Source organism: Cryptomeria japonica, chromosome 5, assembly GCF_030272615.1.
Source record: "Cryptomeria japonica chromosome 5, Sugi_1.0, whole genome shotgun sequence".
NCBI classification, from domain to species: Eukaryota; Viridiplantae; Streptophyta; class Pinopsida; order Cupressales; family Cupressaceae; genus Cryptomeria; species Cryptomeria japonica.
The window spans coordinates 445780797-445804001 of NC_081409.1; the positions used below are offsets into that span (position 1 = coordinate 445780797).

Consider the following 23205-nt stretch of genomic DNA (forward strand, 5'->3'; position numbering starts at 1 on the left):
CATCCCATATACAATAATGAGGTAGTTGGATATCCACCTTATTCTATCAACTGTTTAAATTGATGGAGTTCAATTATGGTTAGGTAGAGCCTCTCAAGGGCCTACCATCATTGAAGTTAATGATTCATCCAAAGAACCAGAGGTAGAACAAGTGAAGGACCCTCCATACCCTGACCGCCTACAAATTGAACAAATACAAAAGGAAGTTCCAAAACCTGCATTTCATTTTGTAAATGAGTTATGTAATGTTAACATTAAAATTCCTTTGTTGCAGGCTATCACAAACATTCTAGTATAAATGAAGACAGTTCAAGATTTGTGTACTCATAAGCAAAAGAAAAAGATGGATCCCAAGATTGTTAAAGTCATTGGACAACTTGTTGATGTTATGCTTAGGAACCTAACAGTTCCTAAGTATGTTGATCCAGGAACTCCTATGATAAAGGTACGCATTGGTAATGTTGTTATTCCTAATACACTCATTGATATGGGAGTTATAATTAAGGTTATGACAATCGAAAGAAAGGAAAAATTATCAATTAAAGGACTTAGACCCACTCCTACAGTTCTCCAAATGGCAGACTGTTCTGTGGTCAAACCTAAAGGTATGATTGAAGATGTAATTCTTTCTATTGATTCATGGGAATAACCAATTGACTTCATGATTTTGCAGCCAAAAATTAAGCTGGGGGGATATCCCCTGATCTTAGGGTGACCTTGGTTGGTTGTTGCAGATGCATTCATCAATTTCAGGTCAAGTAATATGGTGATTTCTAATGGGAAACAAACTAAGTAATTAACATTGTATCCTCCTGCACAACCTTTGTTGGAAACAGATGATCCAATATGGATTGATAGTGATTCCGAGGAATCATTTCCAATCCTCACTATTGGTCAAACATTTGATATGGGGGAATGTTCTGAAGAAGATATACTTGTTTATTTTTTCCAAAATAGATATATTCTAATGAAATTTTGGAAAGGATGATGCTTTCATCTAGGATGGGTGATAATTTCCCTTTTGGTAATTTTCCAATGGTAGGTAGTTCACAATATGTTCAACACTTTATTACGTTACATCAATAGCTACCTCATGATTGCCTGTATAGTTCATTCTTGTCCTTTGAAAATTCTACCAATGCATCACAAGTCCCAACTCTTAATTCACCTACACAATCTGAGGGTATCGAAATTTTACCAAGTTGCACACTTAATCTTAATCCACATTTAAGAATTGAATAAGTTCAATATCTAATTGCTATGCTTAAAATTCATAAAGATGCATTTGCTTGGGAATATCAAGACATGCATGGAATTCACCCTAATACTTGCACACACCACATCTATATTGAAGAGGGTATTCCCCCAGTTAGGCAACCACATAGAAGGCTTAACCTTGTCTTGCATGAAATAGTTAAAGAGAATTTACAAAATTTATATACCCAATTTCTAATAGTCAATGGGTCTCTCCTCTTGTTGTGGTTCCAAAGAAAAATGGTAAGTGGATAATTTGTGTCGATTACAGAGAACTTAATAAATCTAATAAAAAGGATCATTTTTCATTGTCATTTATTGATCAAGTGTTGGATACTCTTTTAGGTAAAAAGTTATTTTCTTTTCTGGATGGTTTCAATGGCTACAACCAAGCACCAGAAGATCAAAACAAGACCACTTTCACTTGTCCTTGGGGTACTTTTTCCTATAAGGTATTCCTTTTCGGTTAGGTAATGCCCCTACCACTTTCCAAAGGGAAATTCTTAGTATTTTTGTTGATCTTGTACATGATTGTGTGGAAGTGTATATGGATGATTTTATGGTGTATGGTATTACTTATGAGGAAGCTAAAGCAAACTTAGAAAAATTGCTTAAGAGGTGTATTGAAAGTAATTTGTCTCTAGGCCATGAAAAGTGTCATATTCTCATGACGAAAGGAATTGTACTTGGTCCTTATATTTCCTCTAAAGGTATTGTGGTAGACCCCAATAAGATATAGATCATTAAAGACCTACCTACAACTTCCAGTCAAAAAGATGTTCAAAGCTTTTTAGGTCATGTATGGTATTACCGTAGGTTCATCCAAAACTTCAGTAAAGTTGTCTCACCTCTCTTTGCCTTGCTAGAAAAAGAAGGTGTTTTCTCTTGGACATCGGAATGTCAAGAAGCCTTTGAAGCCCTTAAGACCAAACTTGTAACCACACCTGTACTCAGAGGTCCAAATTGGGAATTAGCTTTTCATATTCATATGGATGCTTCAAATAGTTCTATGGGCATTGTGCTTGGATAAAAAGAAGATAATATTTTCTACTCCATTTACAATATCAATAAATATTTCACTGGATCTGAGGTCAATTACATGGTAATTGAAAAGGAATTTCTAGTTGTTGTTTATGCAGTAAATAAATTTCATCATTATATTACTGGGTATAAGGTGTTTGTCCATATTGATCATTTTTCCATTAGATTTCTAATGAATAAACCTATTGTAACTAGTAGAGTAATTATATGGCTACTTTTGATTCAAGAATTTGACATTACTATACTTGATAAGCCTAGTCGTGAGAATGTGGTTGCAGATTTTATGTCCAGGTTACAACAACAAGATGAGCCAATCTCCATTGGTGACACTTTTCCTGATGAGCATATTTTTTTCATTTTAGCAAAAAGCCCATGGTTTGCTAACATAGAAAATTACCTAGTCACATGTCAGTTTCCTTCGCACTTCTCTCCATGGGAACATAGGAAGCTGGTTGGAGTCAGTGGTTAGTACACATGGATCAATGGAATGCTCTTCCACACAGGGATAGATAATTTCATACGATGATGTGTGCCTGAAGATGATGTCTTCAACATACTTTGTGCATGCCATACCGAACCCTGCAGAGGACATTTTGCTGCCCAGAGAACTACTACAAAGATTCTTACTACTGGATATTACAAGCCTATGATCCATAAAGATTATAAGCACTATGTTCATCACTTTGATAAATGTCAGTGTATAGACCATCCCACATGCTCTGATGAGATGCCCTTGTACCCTCAGCTATCTATTAAGCCCTTTGAAAAATGGGGGCTTGATTTTGTTGGGCCTATCAATCCACCATCACAAAACAAAGAGTATATTCTTGTTTGTACAGATTATGTCACTAAGTGGGTTGAAGTTGCTACTTTGAAACACACTAGGGACACCAAAGTCGTTGAATTTATGTATTCCCATATTTTTACCAGATTTGGTGTTCCACGAGAAACCGTAACAGACCAAGGACCTTAGTTCATGTCAGCACTCATTTCTGCTCTGGTTCAAGAGTATGAGATTTGCCATCACAAGTATTCACCTTATCACCCCCAAGCCAACGGGAAGGTTGAGGTCACCAATAGGGAACTTGAAAATATCCTTACCAAGACAATTGGTCTTCATAAGTGTGATTTGGCCACATGACTCCTTGAATTTGTGTGGGCCTATCGTACAACGTGGAAGACCACAATAGGTCTGACCCTTTATGAGCTTGTCTATGGTAAGAAGGTTATCCTCTTTATTGAATTTGAGGTGAAAACTCTCCACACTACACTTCAGTTAGGCATGAGTATTTCTAATGCACAAAGAGAGTGTATCACTCAATTACATTTTTTGGATGAGTTGCATCAGGAGGCTCTCTTTCACGCAAAGACAGTTCAGAAACAACGTTCTCTTCGGTATGATCGCTTCACTCACCACCAGACATTTCAGCTAGGTGATTGGGCACTCCTATATGACTCTTGTTTTCAAGATTTCAAAGGCAAGTTTCACATGTGGTGGCTCAAGCCTTATGAGATTGAGAGAATATATGATAATGGTGTTTTCCATCACTATACTGTGGATTCTGACTGGAGAGTTCTGCTTGTCAATGGACATCACCTGAAACTCTACAAATGACCTCTCTCCAAGGAAAATTTCTTTTGTGATATAGAAAAGGAACTCACTATTGTTCCTTTTGGCCTTCTCAAGAATTTAATTCCAAAAAAAATTCAATAAAAGACCCAATAATGAAAACCAGGTTTTCGGCATTGTTGGCAAATCGCCAGTTGAAAATTGGATGTCCGATAGGTGGTGGTTGTGTAATAAACCTAGGGGTGAAAACCGGGTTCCCGGCGCTTCTAGGCGCCATTGAGTTGAAAACGGAGTGATCGGTGGCCAATTTTAATAAGAAAAAAAAAAACCTCTTGCCGCCCTCTATGATAAGAGTTTTCTTTCTTTTGTTTCTCATGCTCTCCCTGCGTGGTCCATCATTTCTTCATTTTGGCCATCCTTTTCCTTGTGGTGGTGGACTACCCCTCTCTTTTTGAGTGCCTTCCCCTAGGACTTTGTTCCCGTCCTCTTTTTGATGGGAAGTCTTTTGGCATGCCTTGTTGTGATTTAGACTTGGCTTTGTCCCTGTGTTCTTTTCATCTTGCCATGTCTTAGATCTCTTTTCTTTATGCTCTTTGGAGATTTTTTCTTACGTGGCCCTTGCCACATCTCTTCATCCTTGTCGTCACGTTGTCCCTCTCCACCATGATTTTGGTTGATGTCATATGTGTTGTACATCTTTTGGCTTGTTCCGTCCACTTTACTTCCTATCACATCTTCATAGATATTCCACCTCTGACACCTTTTCCATCATTTTGATGCATGTTGATGTACCTGCTACTGAATCGGGCAAGTTCCACTTGTGGTGATCATTAATTTGTTTTTCTTAGTTTCTTTTCTCATTTTATTTTATATTATTAGCTGGGGGGAGGGTGTGTCACTGACATTATTTTAACACATTGTCATTTATAACCCCTCATTATTCTATTAACCATCAATCCCTATCAATTACTCATTGCCGGATTTAGAAGTTGTTATTGTAAAATCGCCCTACCAAAACCATACTTGTCTAAGTCATCGGTATTGAGCTACAGTGAATTTTTGCAGGCATGGCAAAAGGTCATCACTTGCACCATGAACCTACCAGTTTGCAGGGTCTAAAAGAACATATCAAAGCATATGAAGAATTCCAAAAGGCCCATTGGGACATCTATTTCAAATGATTAAAATGGTTTGATGAGAAAATTGTGCTAGAATTTGCCCACACTTTTCCCAACCAGAAGGATACCGTTTGAGGATTGAATGTTATAGTTTCCATGGAAACCATTGTTGAAGTTTATGGTCTACCACTAATAGGAGAATAATATTTTCCAAAAAAATCCAAGCAATCCACAAAGTTAAAGCCAACACAAAAAAAATTCTTGGAGAGGGGTGAGTCTATGGAAATGGTTTCTGGGTAGGGCACCAAATTACAATCTTTACTAGGACATTGGAAGGACATCACTAGGTACATCATTCACTATATCACTTATGAAGATAGGTTCCAGTATGTTTTTTGCCCAGCATTTCAAATTAATGATGCATTTGCGGAAAGGCTTATTGCTCAATATTCCATATTTTTTGTATCGTGCCCTGCAATGAATGTCCAAAATAGTGAGAAGTGGTAAAATCCATTGTCTATCCCACCATGGTCTGACAAAACTTCTGGTAGTCTGAAAACTGAAATTATTATCCCTTCTCGGTGATTGGGACTCATTTATCCATTCTCAAGATGATGAGGATACCAAACCCTCTAAGGAAGAGGAATCTTCTGCAAAGGGTTCCTCTGAAGATAATTCTCAAGATGAAGATGGGTCTGAGAGGTCTGATGAAGAAGAGTTTATCTCAAAGGAAAGTAAACAAGAAGGGTCATCTAAATAGGGTAGTAAAAATCAAAACAAAGGAATCCCTAGTAAACCCTCTGTACAAACCGGAAAACCTAGAAAAAGAGTCCAAAAAGCCAAAACCTTCATCCCCAAGCAAATAGGGTAGTGTGAAAAAAAAATCTTTAGAACCACTGCTCACTGATCAATCTAGTGATAGGAAGGGAAAACAGAAATTGGTAGTGACAGGAAGGGAAAACAAAAATTGGAAACTTCAACTAAGCTAGATACCTTGGCCCGAGTAGCTCATAATGTGGAAGGTTTTGAGGAAATAAAAATTTTGTTTGCAATAACTAGAAAACAAGGAAAATTCAACAATGAGTTTAGTAGGGCCAAATGTCAGAGGGTGAAAGAACAACAACAAGCCAATGAATCTCTAGAAACTAACCCTGAGAATGTGCTAGTAAACACTCAACAAGGGCAAACAGAGGATGCCAGGGCCATGTCACCATCAGAGACAAATCAGGAACAAGAAATAGAAAATGTAATATCCCTGGAGAAAGTTACAAAGGATAATATTGATAATACTCCTCCAATACAGAATATGACATAAGGCATTACCCATGAAATAGAACAAGAGAAATCAGAGCATGATCAACCAAGCCTTGAAAACAGAGGACAAAGTGATTTGTCTACTTCTGACCCACATGAAAATGAGAAGATAAATGAATTGATTGATAATGTGAATGAAAGTCGTCAAACTAAAAGCCATGAAGTTGAAGAGGAATTTGAGGAGGAAGATCCTCAAACGATGACAAAAAAAGAATTTCACGATCTAAAAGCTGAAATGACTAAAATATAGACTAAGAATCAGAGATTACATGAGTTGATACAAGAAGCTCATTCCATTATCAATTCACAAACACAAAAGATAGATGAACTCAAGGTTGAACTTAAAGTAGTAACAGTCTCCCAAATGTCCATTCAGGAGCACAAGCAGAAAATTTAGGCAATGCAACAACAATGAGTCAATGAGATCAATGGCACCCTGCAGAAGCTCACAACTCTACCTGATTTGTAGCCTAAATTTCTTTGCATGAGGACATGCAAATTGTCTAGCTAGGGGGAAATGATGAGTGCAGAATATTTCATTATTTTTGCCTTACATTTTCCTCTTTACCTTTTCTTCTATCCATATTCCTATCACCATTTGTTGAAGGAACCTTAATATTTAATAAAATATGGAAAAGAAATTAGGATTAACAAATTGCTGAAAATCACGATAATTCTTATTGTTTTGTGTCTAAAATGGTAACAGATGGTTAGGAAGGAGGTTACAACTAGTACGAGCATGAGGACCATGGGTGATCGGTGGATTAAATTAGCAAGACTTTGTTAATGATCGATCATTTGATTTAGGATATTTTGTTTTAAAGTTATAAGTGGTATGTGGCCCTTTGTCATTTTCAGAGGCTCTTAGTTGTGAGTGGTCGATAGGCCAAACAAACAAACAAACTTAAAAACCTCTTGTTATTATGTATGATCGGTATAAATATTTGTACCTATTTGAACTTAATCAATGGTAATACATATTTTTCAGCTTGAAGTTTAAATTTTATGGAATCGTGTTTCTACTTATTATGAGAATTGATATTGAGTAAAAAGTTGGGTTTGTAACTCATCACTTGGTGACCAAGGAGGTAGGGCCCACTCTACAGTTACCTAGTTATTTATGTGTGAGTTGTGTTTAAGTTTTATGTTCATGTGTAATTTGTGTGTAATTTACTTCAATTTTAATTTTGTGTTTGATTTGATTTGAGAAAAAGTATTGAATACAATTATTTCTAGATAGTTAATTCTTTATGCTTTAATAGGTTCCTGGTTATGCTATGATCATTTCAGATTACATTGAACATTTCTTATAATTGTGAAAGCACCAATTCGGTGAAAACATCAATTCGATGAATCTATAGAATATTATGTGTGGATTGATGTTGATTTATGCACTTTAGGAGGTCACCTAAAGGTGTGCAAAAAAAATGAATAGAGACAAGTTGATCTGACTGAGACCGAGATAATACACAGCAAGGCAAATCACTTCACAGAGGAAGGAATCATGATTTAGTTCTTTTACTTCTTGGCATTGTTCTTAAAGGGGGAGAAGACTAAATGGTTGACTACATGATAAAGCCCTAAATGATGGAAATAACAGAAGACTAATGACAGGGGGAGTAGATTGCAAAAATGAAGAAGACTAAATGCAAGTCAACAGCTCAGAAGCCTAATGGAAACTGGAGAAGACTTCAGAAGACAACAAATCAAGGATAACAGGAGAAGTCTAATAGCAATATGAATCTGAATCAATTTGAATATCTTGTTGGTATTACCATTTAATTGTTGGTTTTGCCATCAATGCCAAAGGGGGAGATTGTTGGCATTACAGTAAGAAAGATTGTTGATATTCAATAAGGATATTGAGAAGGATGTTGAAGATTATTGATATAACTGAAGAAGGATGATAAATATCTTTATAACATTATTTTGTCATTGATGTCAAGAAATTGATTATCTGATTCAGTATGATCTTGCCATATCTTGAGAAGATTGATTAGAAGAGAATTAAGATGTCGGTAAAAGACACAGAAAGAATGTGATGAATAAAGGGAGGAATAAGTTATTCAATGGGCAACTATTACCGAGTTAGACAAAGATGAGATCATGATGTTTAGATTGTTTTGATATCCTACATATGTTGTTGATTGTAAGGTTAATACTATACTATGCAACCGAACAAGGAACCTAGTTGGTAAACCCTTAGGTTATCAATATCGATTAATGAAGGCAAAATGTCTACCGAGTAAAGTTTAGTATTTACCGAGTTGCAACCAAGTTATGACAGTGCACATGGAATGGATAAAAGCATTATTTAATGAAGGACAATGATTAGTTGAGATGTATAAATGATTGGTATGCCATGTATGAAGTTTGTTAAGGATCTATGGCAAAGGAAAATCGGCAGGAAGATCTACAACGCAGATTGAACAGCAATAACCTTATGCAAGTTCCAAGATGGGAATGCAAGTCCCGAGGTAAGGTAAAACATTTTCAGATCGAAAGGATACATTGAACCTAGTCAAGTTTGAAGATCTGATGGCTAAGATTGATCATGGGAAATGTGATCAAGGAGATTTAGCGGTTAGCAATTGTTTATAAATAAGGAATTGTTGATAAACAATGTATGTGGGCAAGTGTATGCACAAGGATGCTACATAGTGATTACTGAGCACAGAAGCTTGAAGACTTGTCTAAATAACAAAGTAGAGAGCCCAGCAGAGGGACAAGATAAGTCCTATGACTATATTGTTTAGAGAAAATAAAAATCTGCTTTAGCATTTTACATGTGAAGTTGCAAATAGATTTTATTACTGTGATTTTGTAAGTGACTGAAAATCTCTTAACCGAGTGGACTTAACAGTCTTATATGTAAACCCTCTAGCAAGGTAACATTCTAAGAGAGTGTTTGAAATCCTTTAACAAGGTCACTTCTAGAAAAGTGAAGATCCTAACAAATCTGAGGGAAATCCCTTAACCGGGTCACATCTAGCAATGTGTTTGTAATCTTTAACAGGATTTTCTTTTAACCGAGCATACTCTAGAAGAGTATATTTCTTAGTGGGTTCGAAATCCCATAGTGGTTTTTCCCTATTTGGGTTTCCATGTTAAATCTGGTGTTATGAGTGTTATTATGATTATGTGTTCATAAGTTTGTATGTTTAACATTTTTTGGTTAGTTGCTGAAGTATAAGTTACTGAGGTTGAATCTGTTGATTTTATGGAAGTTTAAGTTTGTATGATTCACCCCCCCCCCTCTCATCTTGTTAGCTATTGGCATCTATACTTTACATCAAGTATCGGAACTAAAAATTGGTATTAGAGCTTAGGACTCCGGAAGAAAAAGTTTACAGGTACTTGAGGCAAAGATCCGAAGATGTATAAAAGGGATGCACTGAAGCTGAACCAAGTTTCTCCACATGGCAGAAAAGGATGAAGCTACATTTATCAGGAATTAGAGAATATGCAACATATTATCTGGAGAATGATTACATTGCATCGAGCACCAACCCTATGACCTTGGAAGAGATAAAAGTAAAGCAAGAACATATTCAAGCTATGATTGAAATAACATCAGCATTGACCGACTCAGAGTTTAATGATCTAGAAGGCTGCAATGATGCAAAAGCAATGTGGACTAAGCTCACATCTGTGTATGGAGGTGATGAACATGTTCAAAGAGAAAAAGTAGATAGTCTAAGAGGACAACTTGAATCCATGAGGATGAATGAAGGTGAGAACATAACCCAATACAATACAAGACTAAAGGAGATTGTCAATCAAATTAAAGGAGCAGGTGGAACTATTGAAGAAAAGGATATAACAAGTAAGTTGTTGAGAACCCTTCTACCAGCTTATGCTATTCGAGTCTCTGCAATCAATGAATTGAGAGATGCTACTATTGGTAAGCTACATGCATTTGAATTAAGTAATTTTGATAATAGTGGGTCTTCGGTAAATAAAGTAGAATCTGCATTCAGTTCTTTTCATATTGGTGATGATTACAATGATAGAATGAGTAAGTACTCTGAAGGAGATCATAGTGGAGCAAGTGAAAGATTTTGCATGAACATGAAAAAGTGCAGAGACTGTATGAGGAAATCAAGAAGCAAGAAGAATTTGAAGCATTATTAGCCAAAAGGTTACCGAGAGGAAAGGGTAAGTATAAAGGAAAGCTACCTTTAAAATGTTTCAATTGTGATAAAATAGGACATATGGCTTCTAACTGCCCTGACAAAGAATCTAGTGAAAAGAGAGAATACCAAGATAACAGGCAGAAAGATAACCAATACAGAGGACACCAAGATTTCAGAAGGAGAGATAGAAAGACATGTCTAGTAGTAGATGAGGAATCCAACGATGAAAAATTTGATGAAACTGATACTGAGGAAGTTGTTTATGTGGCTATTAAAGATGGATCTGATGAGGAAAGGTATGAAGAAAAAGCCCTAATATCTCACATAAATAATAATGATTCTTGGATCATAGATAGTGGATGCTTACATCATATGATAGGTGATAAACACAAGTTTGTTAAATTAGAAGACTATGATGGAGGCTATGTAAGATTTGGTAATGATGCACCATGTCCGGTGAAAGGTAAAGGATCTATAGCACTTCTTGAAAATGCTAAATGTGATGATGTATACTGGGTTGAAGGATTGAAATACAATTTGTTGAGTGTAGCACAGCTAAACAATACAGGATACCGAATAGAATTTCAGAAAGGAATTGTCAAAGTTCATGACAAACATGGAAAGTTAGTTGCTACTGGGACACAAACAAAAGGTAATACATTTCATCTTGACTCAACTCAGAACAAGGTCTTTATGCAAAGATAGATGATACCTGGTTATGGCATAAAAGGTTTTGTCATGTAAATTTTGATAATCTGATCAAAATAAGTAAGAAGCACCTGAGTAAGAGGTCTACCGAGTCTTGAAAAACCTGAGAATGCTATGTGTCGAGGATGCCAGATGAGTAAGATGACAAGATCAAGCTTTACAAGTAAGTCCTACACTTCTAAAGGAATTTTAGATCTAGTACACACTGATCTTTGTGGTCCTATGAAAGTTCAAAGTTATTATGGTGATAAATATTTCATATTATTTGTGGATGATTACTCAAGGATGATGTCAGTTATGTTTTTAAAAGAAAAATCAGAAGCTTTTCAAATGTTCAAATGGTACAAGGCAAGAGTTGAAAATGAAATAGGAAGACAACTAAAATGTCTTAGATCTGATAGAGGAGGAGAATTCACTTTTGATGAATTTAACTTATACTGCAATAATCATGGTATAAAGAGGCAAGTATCTACACCGAGAACACCTCAGCAAAATGGGATACCCGAGAGAAGAAACAGATCAATTGTAGATTGTGCAAGAACCTTGATGATAGAAAAGAGGGTACCTCAAACATTTTGGAGAGAAGCAATTAGCACTGTAGTTTACACCCTGAACCAAGTTCAACTGAAGAAAGGAACTATGAAGACACCATATGAGATCTGGTATGACAAGAAACCTAATGTAAGCTACTTTAAAATCTTTGGAAGTAGATGCTATGTTCACAAAGATGACAGAAATGGAAAGTTTGATCAAAAAAGTGAAGAAGGAACATTTCTTGGTTATTCTTCTAGAAGTAAAGCATTTAAATGTCTTATCAAATCATCTAACAAAATAGTGGAAAGTGCAAATGTGAAAATTGATGAATTTGCAAAAAGAAATGATGAAGGAAATTCCAAAGAACCAGAAGATTATGAAGAATTTGTTTATTGTCAACCGAGAAGTACTATCGAGAAAGTTGCTGAAGAAAATGAAGATAATATCTAGTTACCGAGTGATGAAGAAGATCATATAGAACCTACCGAGCCTATATTAGCCAAATATGTCAAAAGACATCATGCATCAAGTTAGATTATAGGAGATAAAGATGATCCAGTGATGACAAAAAACAAACTAAGATAGAACACATGTCTGATTTCTAAATTTGAACCGAGAATAGTGAAAGAGGCATTTAACAGTGAAGATTGGGTAAATTCTATGACAAAAGAAATTGATCAAATCAAGAAGAATGACACATGGACACTAATCCCAAAACCAAAGGACAAAAATGTAATCGGTACCAAGTGGATTTTTAGAAACAAGCTAAATGAAAAAGGTGAGGTCATTCGCAACAAAGCAAGACTAGTTTGCAAAGGTTATGCTCAAGAAGAAGGAATAGATTATAGTGAGACTTTTGCACCAATGGCTAGACTTGAGGGAGTAAGAACATTGTTGGCATATGCTACTTTCAAAAATTTCAAGGTATATTAAATGGATGTTAAATCTACATTTTTGAATGGTATACTAGAAGAAGAAGTTTTCATTGAACAACCTGAAGGATTTGTTGAAGACAAGAGTAAAGATCAGGTATGCAAACTGAACAAAGCTTTATATGGTCTGAAACAAGCACCTAGAGCATGGTATGAAAGATTGCACTCTTATTTAATCAAGATTGGTTTTATAAGGACAAGTGAAAACAACAATATGTACATGAAGAAAGATGAGGACAATGGAATATTGATCTCAGCCATATTTGTTGATGACATTATATTTTGTGGAAATGACTCCTTATGAAAGAACTTTGGAAATGAAATGTGCAAAGAATTTGAGATGTCACTAATCGGTGAGATAAAGTATTTTATAGGTTTACAGATATTGCAAATGAAAGATGAGATTTTCATTACTCAATCCAAGTACATAAAGGAAATCTTGAAGAAATTTGGAATGGAGGATTCTAAACCAGTAAGTACTCCTATGACTACTAACTATAAATTATCAAAGAATGATGAATCTACATCTGTTGATGAGACACTTTACGGATCTATGATTGGAAAATTGCAATATGTTGTGCATAGTAGACCAGATATAGCACATGCAATAGGTATTGTAGCAAGATTCTCTATAGATCCCAAGGAAACTCATATGACAGGAATCAAGAGAATTTTCAGATACCTGAGAGGCACTGAAGATTATGGCTTAGTTTATGGAAAGAGAAATAATTTTGATTTAAAAGTTTATACTGATGCTGATTGGGTAGGCAACATAGATGACAGGAAAAGCACAAGTGGTGGAGCTTTCTTTTTGGGAGAAAGACTAGTAAGTTAGCTTAGTAAGAAACAAGGATGTATTTCTCAATCTATAGCAGAAGCTGAATATGTTGCTACAACATTGAATTGTACCAATATAGCATGGATCAAACAACTGTTGGAAGGCATAAATGAGAAAGTTACCAAGCTAGTAACTATATTCTATGATAATACTAGTGCCATTAACATTTCAAAGAATCCAATGATGCATTCTAAGACAAAGCATATATCTATAAAGTATTACTATCTCAGAGAAGAAGTTAAAGAGAAGAAAGTTGTGCTGGAATATATCAGTTCAAAGGAGCAATTAGTAGACATCTTCACAAAGCCACTGCCAAGGGACACTTTTGAGTATCTCAGAAGCAAGCTAGGGGTCCTACCCCTATCTTCTACTCACTGACCAAGTTCGGTGAAAGCATCAATTCGATGAATCTACAGAATATTATGTGTGGATTGATGTTGATTTAGACACTTTAGGAGGTCACCTAAAGGTGTGCAAAAAAAATGAATAGAGACAAGTTGATCTGACTGAGACTGAGATATTACACACAGCAAGGCAAATCACTTCACAGAGCAAGGAATCGTGATTTAGTTCTTTTACTTCTTGGCATTGTTGTCAAAGGGGGAGAAGACTAAATGGTTGACTGCATGATAAAGCCCTGAATGATGGAAATAACAGAAGACTAATGACAGGGGGAGTAGATTGCAAAAATGAAAAAGACTAAATGCAAGTCAACAGCTCAGAAGCCTAATGGAAAATGGAGAAGACTTCAGAAGACAACAAATGAATGATAACAGGAGAAGTCTAACAACAATCTGAATCCAAATCAATTTGAATATCTTGTTGGGATTACCATTTAATTGTTGGTTTTGCCATCAATGCCAAAGGGGGAGATTGTTGGCATTACAGTAAGAAAGATTGTTGATATTCAATAAGGATATTGAGAAGGTTGTTGAAGATTATTGATATAACTGAAGAATGATGATAACTATCTTTATAACATTATTTTGTCATTGATTTCAAGAAATTGATTATCTAATTCAGTATGATGTTGCCATATCTTGAGAAGATTGATTAGAAGAGAATTAAGATGTCAGTAAAAGATACATAAAGAATGTGATGAATAAAGGGAGGAATAAGTTAATCAATGGGCAACTATTACTGAGTTAGACAATGATGAGATCATGATGTTTAGATTGTTTTGATATCCTACATATGTTGTTGATTGTAAGGTTAATAATATACTATGCAACCGAGCAAGGAACCTAGTCGGTAAACCCTAGGGAACCTAGTTTGTAAACCCTAAGGTTATCGATATCGGTTAATGAAGGAAAAGTGTCTACCAAGTAAAGTTTAGTATTTACTGAGTTGCAACCGAGTTATGACAGTGCGCATGGGATGGATAAAAGCATTATTTAATGAAGGACAATGATTAGCTAGAGATGTATAAATGATTGGTATGCCATGTATGAAGTTTGTTAAGGATCTATGGCAAAGGAAAATTGGCAGGAAGATCTACAGTGCAAATTGAACCACAATAACCTTATGCAAGTTCCAAGATGGGAATGCAAGTCCCGAGGTAAGGTAAAACATTTTCAGATCAGAAGGATACATTGAACCTAGTCAAGTTTGAAGATCTGATGGCTAAGATTGATCATGGGAAATGTGATCAAGGAGATTTAGCGGTTAGCAATTGTTTATAAATAAGGAATTGTTGATAAACAATGTATGTGGGCAAGTGTATGCACAAGGATGCTACATAGTGATTACCGAGCACAGAAGCTTGAAGACCTGTTTGAATAACAGAGTAGAGAGCCCAACAGAGGGACAAGATAAGTCCTATGACTATATTGTTTAGAGCAAATAAGAATCTGCTTTAGCATTTTAGATGTGAAGTTGCAGATAGATTTTATTATTGTTATTATGTAAGTGACAGAAAATCTCTTAACCGAGTGGACTTAACAGTCTTATATGTAAACCCTCTAGCAAGGTAACATTCTAAGAGAGTGTTTGAAATCCTTTAACAAGGTCACTTCTAACAAAGTGAAGATCCTAACAAATCTGAGGGAAATCCCTTAACCGGGTCACATCTAGCAATGTGTTTGTAATCTTTAATAGGATTTGCTTTTAACCGAGCATACTCTAGAAGAGTATATTTCTTAGTGGGTCCAAAATCCCATAGTGGTTTTTCCCTATTTGGGTTTCCATGTTAAATCTAGTGTTATGAGTGTTATTATGATTATGTGTTCATAAGTTTGTATGTTTAATAGTTTTTGGTTAAGTTGCTGAAGTATAAGTTACTGAGGTTGAATCTGTTGATTTTATGGAAGTTTAAGTTTGTATGATTCACCCCCTGCCCTTATCATCTTGTTAGCTATTGTCATCTGTACTTTACATCAAGTATGAGAACTAACAAGTTCCACCCAATCAGTATCCAAAAAAGCCTTAAAAAAAGTGAGACCGATACTTACTAAATATGTCATGTTTTATTGGTGAGTTGATAGAGCATCACATGATTTGTTGTTTTTTAGATCTATGGTATATATTTTATTCAATTATGGGTAGTCATCATCAAAAATAACAACTTTAAATTCATAACTATTGGTGCAATAGTAAAAAATATTAGACATTAAATCAACATGCTATCACAACTATTGAAATGTGGTTAACTGTTGGGTCCTCTCCCCTACCTATATTTAACTTCTAACAAGTACACAAATGTATTTTTTTCATCTTCATTGTTGAGAGTTAATAAATAGCAAAAAATAATGTCACCGATCTCAATTGTTCTAATTGTTCACAAAAGATGGATCATAGAGTGTGATCTGAAAGATTGAAGCAAATAAATGCTAATAATTTTCATATCAAAAGACTGAACACAATATGCAGAATAAGAAGAAAAGACACATGGTAAATAAGAGAAATAATCTCACCACATTCAACATAGTTTGCCAAAATCTCTATGGGGATGGAGGTCCAACATATGGATTATTTAGATCTCCATTCCCATTCTCATGGGGACCTCCTAGGCCAAGGCCACATCCACCCATTGGTCCTCTCATTCCATTATTGAACATTCCACTATATCCATTTTGGCCACAATATCCTCTGTACATATTGTAGCCATAAAGACCACTATTGTATCTTCCTATTGCACCTCAAAATCCTCCTAATCCATTTATATGTATTTGTGAATGTTGAGGCTAGGGTTGTCACATAATGGATTGTATCTAAATTCTTATAGTCCAATTTTTTGTAGTTGTTTTAATATTTTGAACAACACTCCTCAAACAATAGAAAAAACACAATAATAAAATTGATAAGTTACAATCAATAAATAGAGAATCTTTCGAATAGAGATTTCATTAGTTTTAGATGTTAAGTGCATATCTAAATGTCTTTGGAAATTGACTCGGCATTCTCTTGGTGATCAGTCGCAAAGGCATTTAAGCTAATGGCTACAAGGAGGAAAACATTATATATCTCTTATGTTCATTGGCTAAGAACCATCCAAGGTTTATACTATATCCCTCGGTGGACATACACCATACACCTCTTCTCCAATGCTCACTGCTTGCATGCATTATCACTTGATATTTCTTAGCCATATTTAAAAAAATATTTTTTGAGCCTACAAATATAACTCACACAAGCATTTGAGCCAGTAAATACTTATATGTATCTCCTTACAAGAAATACAATAATTGGCTCTTTAACAACAATTTTAGAAATTACTACTACAAGCCAAACAATGGAAAACTTTAAGTGACCACTTTTAATTCCACCTTAGATGTCTCTTAGGGGATTTGAAGTTGGACAATCAGAACCCAATGCTTAAACCACTTGATCTCAATCCTTTAAATTAATCCATATTTCCAAATACAATGCTATATATGGTTTTTTTAGTGCGATGAGAAGAGTCACCATACCCTTTTAGTCACATATCAAAGTGTTTGTTGTTGTCAAAGAAAAAAAATTGAGTCACAAAAAATCAAGTTTATACATAAGAGTGCACCTATCAAGGCTCAAACATCAATTTTCAAAATATAAAATATAAAAAGGAACAAGGGAATGCCCCCAATTAAAATCATGCAATATTTTGTGTGACTTAATGATTTTCTTTGTATTTTCAGAATTTCATAATCTAAAGCAAAAATGGGACAGTAAATAAAATTTGAAAATAATGATTGGAAAAACTTTAGCAAACCCTCATACACCATTTCATATGATCAATCTAGTGAATTACAAATATTGGTATAAATCATAAGATGCTGGAAAGCTCAATGAAACCCTCAAAGAAAATATTCTATTTATTCCAAATGTTGGTCAAAATTCTACAATATCAAAATTGATCTATTAATAATCTTATTTTGCACTCACTATCATAATGTATGATTTGATACAACTATATGGCCTATCTAGGAATGCTTGTAAATGCTATAGTCTGCTTTAGGCTTTTAAAAGTGTTGGTTTTCTTGGTGTTCACTTAAAAAACTATTCTTACCTTTAACTCTTATTCTTTTTTTCTTTGAATATGATTTAAATGAATCATAGTCATTGAATCCAGTGGGAGTTGGATTATTTGGACTCATTAGATTTTGTTTGATTCAATATAGACTTCTCAACTCCTATTAAAAAATTACTGAGTTTTTTTTCAATATTCTTGATAAATTGAATTATTCAAACCTGGTAACTATGAAATGAAGTAAAGATTGTTATTCTATAGGATGCTCATTCACAATTGTTCACATGGTACACACCTTATAACCTACAAGCTTCTAAAGCATTTACCTAATCGCATAGTCAAACCCCAAAGGACAAATTGTTATTGTGAAGTTACAAATTGAAATTGAAAACTATTGCCCTACATTATTGTTTGCATTTAGTTCCAAACTTCAAGGTCAATCAAATTTTGAATTGTTATTAAAATACAGGCCTAATTTTACCAAGAGAATGAGCTTATAAAATCTTCTACATTAATCCACTTTCATCAATTTTAATTAGTTTTTCTTTCCCGACTTTTACAAAATGGGATTTCTTTGACATTTATTTTATTCTTTTATATGTTGTATATAGATTTTAGAATTTCTTCACAAAGCCAAAATTTTCTATTAAATAAAATTTTCTCATCATTATGATGATGCAGAAATCAATCCTACCAACAATCCATATGACTTCCCAATTGTTGGAAGAAATGAAGCTTCCAAAAGAATTATTCCTATTGCGGCATTAAATTCGTACAAAACTAGATGGACAATAAAGGCAAGAGACACTAAAAAGGGTCAACTTCATCATTTTAACAATGCAAGAGAAGATGGAAAAGTTTTTAGTTTTGACTTGGTTGATTTTGATGGTGATGAAATAAGAGTAACATGTTTTAATGTTATTGCAAAAGAGTTTTATGATCGTATAGACATTGGGAGAGTGTTTATAACCTCAAAAGAGAGACTTAAACCTACACAAAATAATTTCAACCATTTAAATAATGAATGGGAATTTATTTTAGAAAGTAATTCTGAAGTTGAGTTTTGTTTAGAGGACAATAGCTTAATACCAGAACAAATATTTCATCTTACAAGAATAAGTGAAATTGAGAACATGAAAAGCATTTCTATGGTTGACATTATTGGTGTTGTTTTATCAATTGATCCACCAAACATAATATTCAAAAGGGATGCCACAAGGATTAAGAAAATAAATATTCAACTAAAAGACATGTCAACTTGTATGGTGGAGTTAACAATGTGGGGTGGTTTCTGCAATAAGGAAGGCCAAAAACTCCAAGAAATGTGCAATTTAGGAACTTTCCCCATTCTTGCTATAGAGGCTGCACAAATAGTGATTTTGGTGGAAAATTTGTTGGAACAATTACCATGACCCAGCTTCTTATAAATACTAAACTTCCAGAGTCACAATAATTGAGATCTTGGTTTGATACAGAAGGGAAGAATTTGACTTGTCATCTATTGCAAAAGAAGAAGCCAATGTGTATACTATTATGAGGAAGACGAGGAAAGAAAAAAGGACAAAATTCGTGTATAAATTGAAGGTACACAACTATTCACATATGAAATCTATGCCTTAATGTAAATTTTTGTTACTTGTGTTGTGAAAGTGTGATATGTTCCTTGATCACATATTATCTTTACTTTTATGTTCTTTGGTTACTAAATGATTGTTTTAATATTCATAATTTCTTTATATATCCTTTCTCATTCCTCTATCAATGTATTCCAATCTTCAATTGTGTATTAAGATTATCTCTTTGTTTTCCAGTTGAGTTCGTTGGTTGTGTATGCACTAAGGCTTGCTGTTGAGTTTTTGGCTCCCATGGGAACTTTTTTCTCTTAAGTATGGAAATTTGAATTTTTCCTTCTCATCTCTAGACTTATCGCATAGAACTAGTATATGTAATGGATGCCAAAATAATAAGATACCCTTCACTCAATTAGTTTCTCCCAATTCTACAAATGTCCAATATTTCTTTACCCAAATAGTTTTACCTATATGATGTAAAGTGAATTATGAAAATGATCATTAAGTTTTATAGATTTGAGAAGAATATTTATATTAATAATTTTTTTGTCACAATATATTTCTGAAGGGCATGACTAAACCGTTGTTTATAAATTGTATGCCTTCAATCCTTAAACCCATACTATTTGTTATATTTGAATCTAAGAAAGTACTCTCTTCAATAAGTTACTATTCAAATTTTGCAAAAAGAGTGTATTGGGAATGAGATGTTTGTTCGAGAAACATAGGCATTAATAGATTCTACACCCTGTAGTTGTCCAAAGGAATAAATCTTTATATTCGTTACCTTAGATTTGGAGTGAATCGATTTATTGTATGAATGACCTAGAAGTATCATGCTCATTTTGTCAAATTATGATCCCAACACCATAATTTGAAGTAAAAGCTCGAGTAGCATTTGATTTCTCAGCGAGTACTTTTCTTCTCTCAATTGCTATTGTCTTTGTCACTTTAGTTGCCTCAGCCTCCTTTAAAGCCTCTTGCAATTTACTCTCAATGCCTACAACAATTGCCTTTACTTGATCCGATTTGAATACCTTGCCTTTTGATATTCTTCTCTCATTTCTTCAACCTCTTTCTTTGCCTCTTTAGATTCAAATGCCAATTGTTGTAGAGCCACTGACATACATAATCTAGCACCTTTTTTATTTCCTTCAACAGCTACAATAACTACTACTTGCGATTTGATTTTATGAACTTTGGCATTCAAAGATGTTGTGGTTGCTTCTACTTCTAATTCTAACTCTCTCTTAGTTAATTCAAAAATTTCCTTCCTTACCTACTCCATTTTTTCCTTACACAACTCAATGAATTTTTCAGAGAAAAACTCTCTTCTCTAGCTTTCTTCATGTAGACTCTAAGTCTCATGTACCCTTTCGGGGGGTTAGTTTCTTTTTATTTTCTCGGGCCTTAGTCATTTCCTGTGCAAGGATTTTTTCCCTCCCTGTGTCCATGTGGAAGAACAACTCGTAGTGTTCGGGCTCCTCTTTTCCCTTTTCCAGGAAGCCAAGCGGTGTTGACATTGTTGGCAATTGACACTCAATTGGTTGGTTTCAATATATTGTCATTGATGGAAACATGGCAACATATTCCCGCTTCATATTTTGATTCAGTTATGTATCGATGGGCACTTCACAGACACTTCACTAGCACCGGCACTAGCAGGTTGGAAGAATTTCTTTGGTTACCGGCAATGCAGGCCGACATGGTTTAGAATTAGGTTATCGGTATTAGAGGCTGACATCTTTTGGATCTAGAATCGGCAATTGTTTTTAATATTCATGTATTTATGTTATTGATCCGACATGTATATTCATATTGTAATTATCTTTGTAAGTCGACATAAGGCATGATGAATTGTAAAGGGTATATAGGTCAGTTGGTTAGATCATTTTGATATATGGAATGAAAAGGAGATGTGAAATATATGAGAGAGATCATGTATGTGAGGATACTTATGTAAAGGTTATTTAGGTAAAGGGTTTAGGGTTTCAAACCAAAACAGATAGAGTTTAATCAGAACTATATTCTGGCATAGAAGATGTTATCACTACAGTTCAGTCATTTCTTCAGATTGTAGTCTAGATTTGTATGTAGTTAGTGAGGCTCCTTTTGTGATTGAGCAGTGTGCTCTAGGCTGTAAGCCTTCCTGCAAGTGCAGGCCCCTATATTTTGTAATATCTCTTCATATGGCCAGTGGACTGATATTGTGGATCACAAATCCCACAGTGGTTTTTCCTCTTTAAGGTTTTCCACGTATAATTTTGTGTGTTATGGTATTCATTTATGTGATTGGCTTTTTTGTTGCTTTACTTCTTTGAATTATATATGTACTGATTACCTGTTGGTGTATGAATGTTTTAATAAGGTTAAAATTGATCATTCTGGTAGAACACTAATTCACCCCCCCCCCCTCTCAGTGTTCTTGGATTCCAACAATTGGTATCACAACCTTGTGCCTTGGAAGAAATTTAACAACTTGAGGAAGATCCTAAATCTAGAATCCATGGATATGAGTTTGGAGAAGCAAATTTAGGTGGCACTTGAAGATTATGATTTTGAAAGGATGAAGAACTTGAAGCTACAAGATGAGTTGAATTCTTCTCAGGAATTCATTCTTGTCCTACAGGAGAGGTTGTCATTTGTTCAGGCTAGGAAGAAGGAACTTTTGCAGAATTAGGATAATGATGAGAAAGATGCACTTAATGAGAGATGTTTGAAGTTGAGTCAGGAGAATATGGTTATGAGGAATGAAATGCAAGATATAACTATGAGGATGTTTAAAGAGATTGAGGACCAGAAGAAAAAGGAAGAAAATCCTATTCTTTCTCTGAAAAACAAATTTGAAAAATGTGGAAGGTTGGTTCATGAGAATGATATGTTGAGAACTAATTTAGTACAATCCAGAGTAATGAACAAGAAATTGAGAGACAAATGATAATTCTAAGAGATGATTTAACTATTGCAAGTGAGTTTAAAGAAAAAATCAAGATTAGTTCAGCACAGCTAGATGAGTTATTGAAGAGACAAAGGCAAAATGGAGATTCTAGTTGACTTGGATTTGAACAAGGACAAAGTTCTGGTACTGCAAATGAAGATCAAAATCATAAGGCAACGGTAAGGCAGTTTAATGCTTATAATTTAATGGTAGATACTTTGTTTGTAATAAATTTGGTCACATGGCCAGGCAATGTAGAAATGGAGCAAATCAAAACCCTAATTCTGCTCCCAGTCAATGTTCTAAATATAATAAGTATGGTCACAAGATAGAAGATTTCAGAATAAATGTTAAATGTTATGCATGTGGAAAATTTGGACATATGGCTAATCAGTGCAGGTCAAGCAATTACACTAGTTTTAACAAAGAAATTCAAATGAACAATGTTACATGTTATGCATGTAATGAGGTTGGACATATTGCTAAGTTCTGTAGAAGAATAAATCCACCGGTTGGTAATGAAGGATCAAATGAGAAAGGAAAAGAGAAGTTTAATGACATCTAGTAAGATCGTACCTAGAGATGGGTCAGGAAGTCAGAAGAACAATTAGCAGATGGAAATGCACTGGTTACTCAACTGGTAGAGAAGGTTGCTCCTGCACCAATAGGAAGCTCATCCGGTAACTAAGGTAGATGCCTTAGGGTAGGAAAATTCATGAAGATATTGTATATGCCTCGAGAAGAGGTTCTGGAAGATGTTCCAGACATTGGAGAAGCTTATCTGGCATGAAGATGTTTGATCGAGAT

At 34.7% G+C, this 23205-nt stretch overlaps 1 protein-coding gene across 1 annotated transcript; it reads left to right on the forward strand.

The window, feature by feature from the left end:
* The first annotated feature begins 298 nt into the window (after positions 1–298).
* Positions 299–19301, forward strand: LOC131061163 (replication protein A 70 kDa DNA-binding subunit A-like). Its single transcript, XM_057994695.1, has 2 exons — positions 299–605; positions 18571–19301. The coding sequence occupies exons 1-2, from the start codon at positions 299–301 to the stop codon at positions 19299–19301; spliced, it is 1038 nt and encodes a 345-aa protein (XP_057850678.1).
* The last annotated feature ends 3904 nt before the right edge of the window (positions 19302–23205 follow it).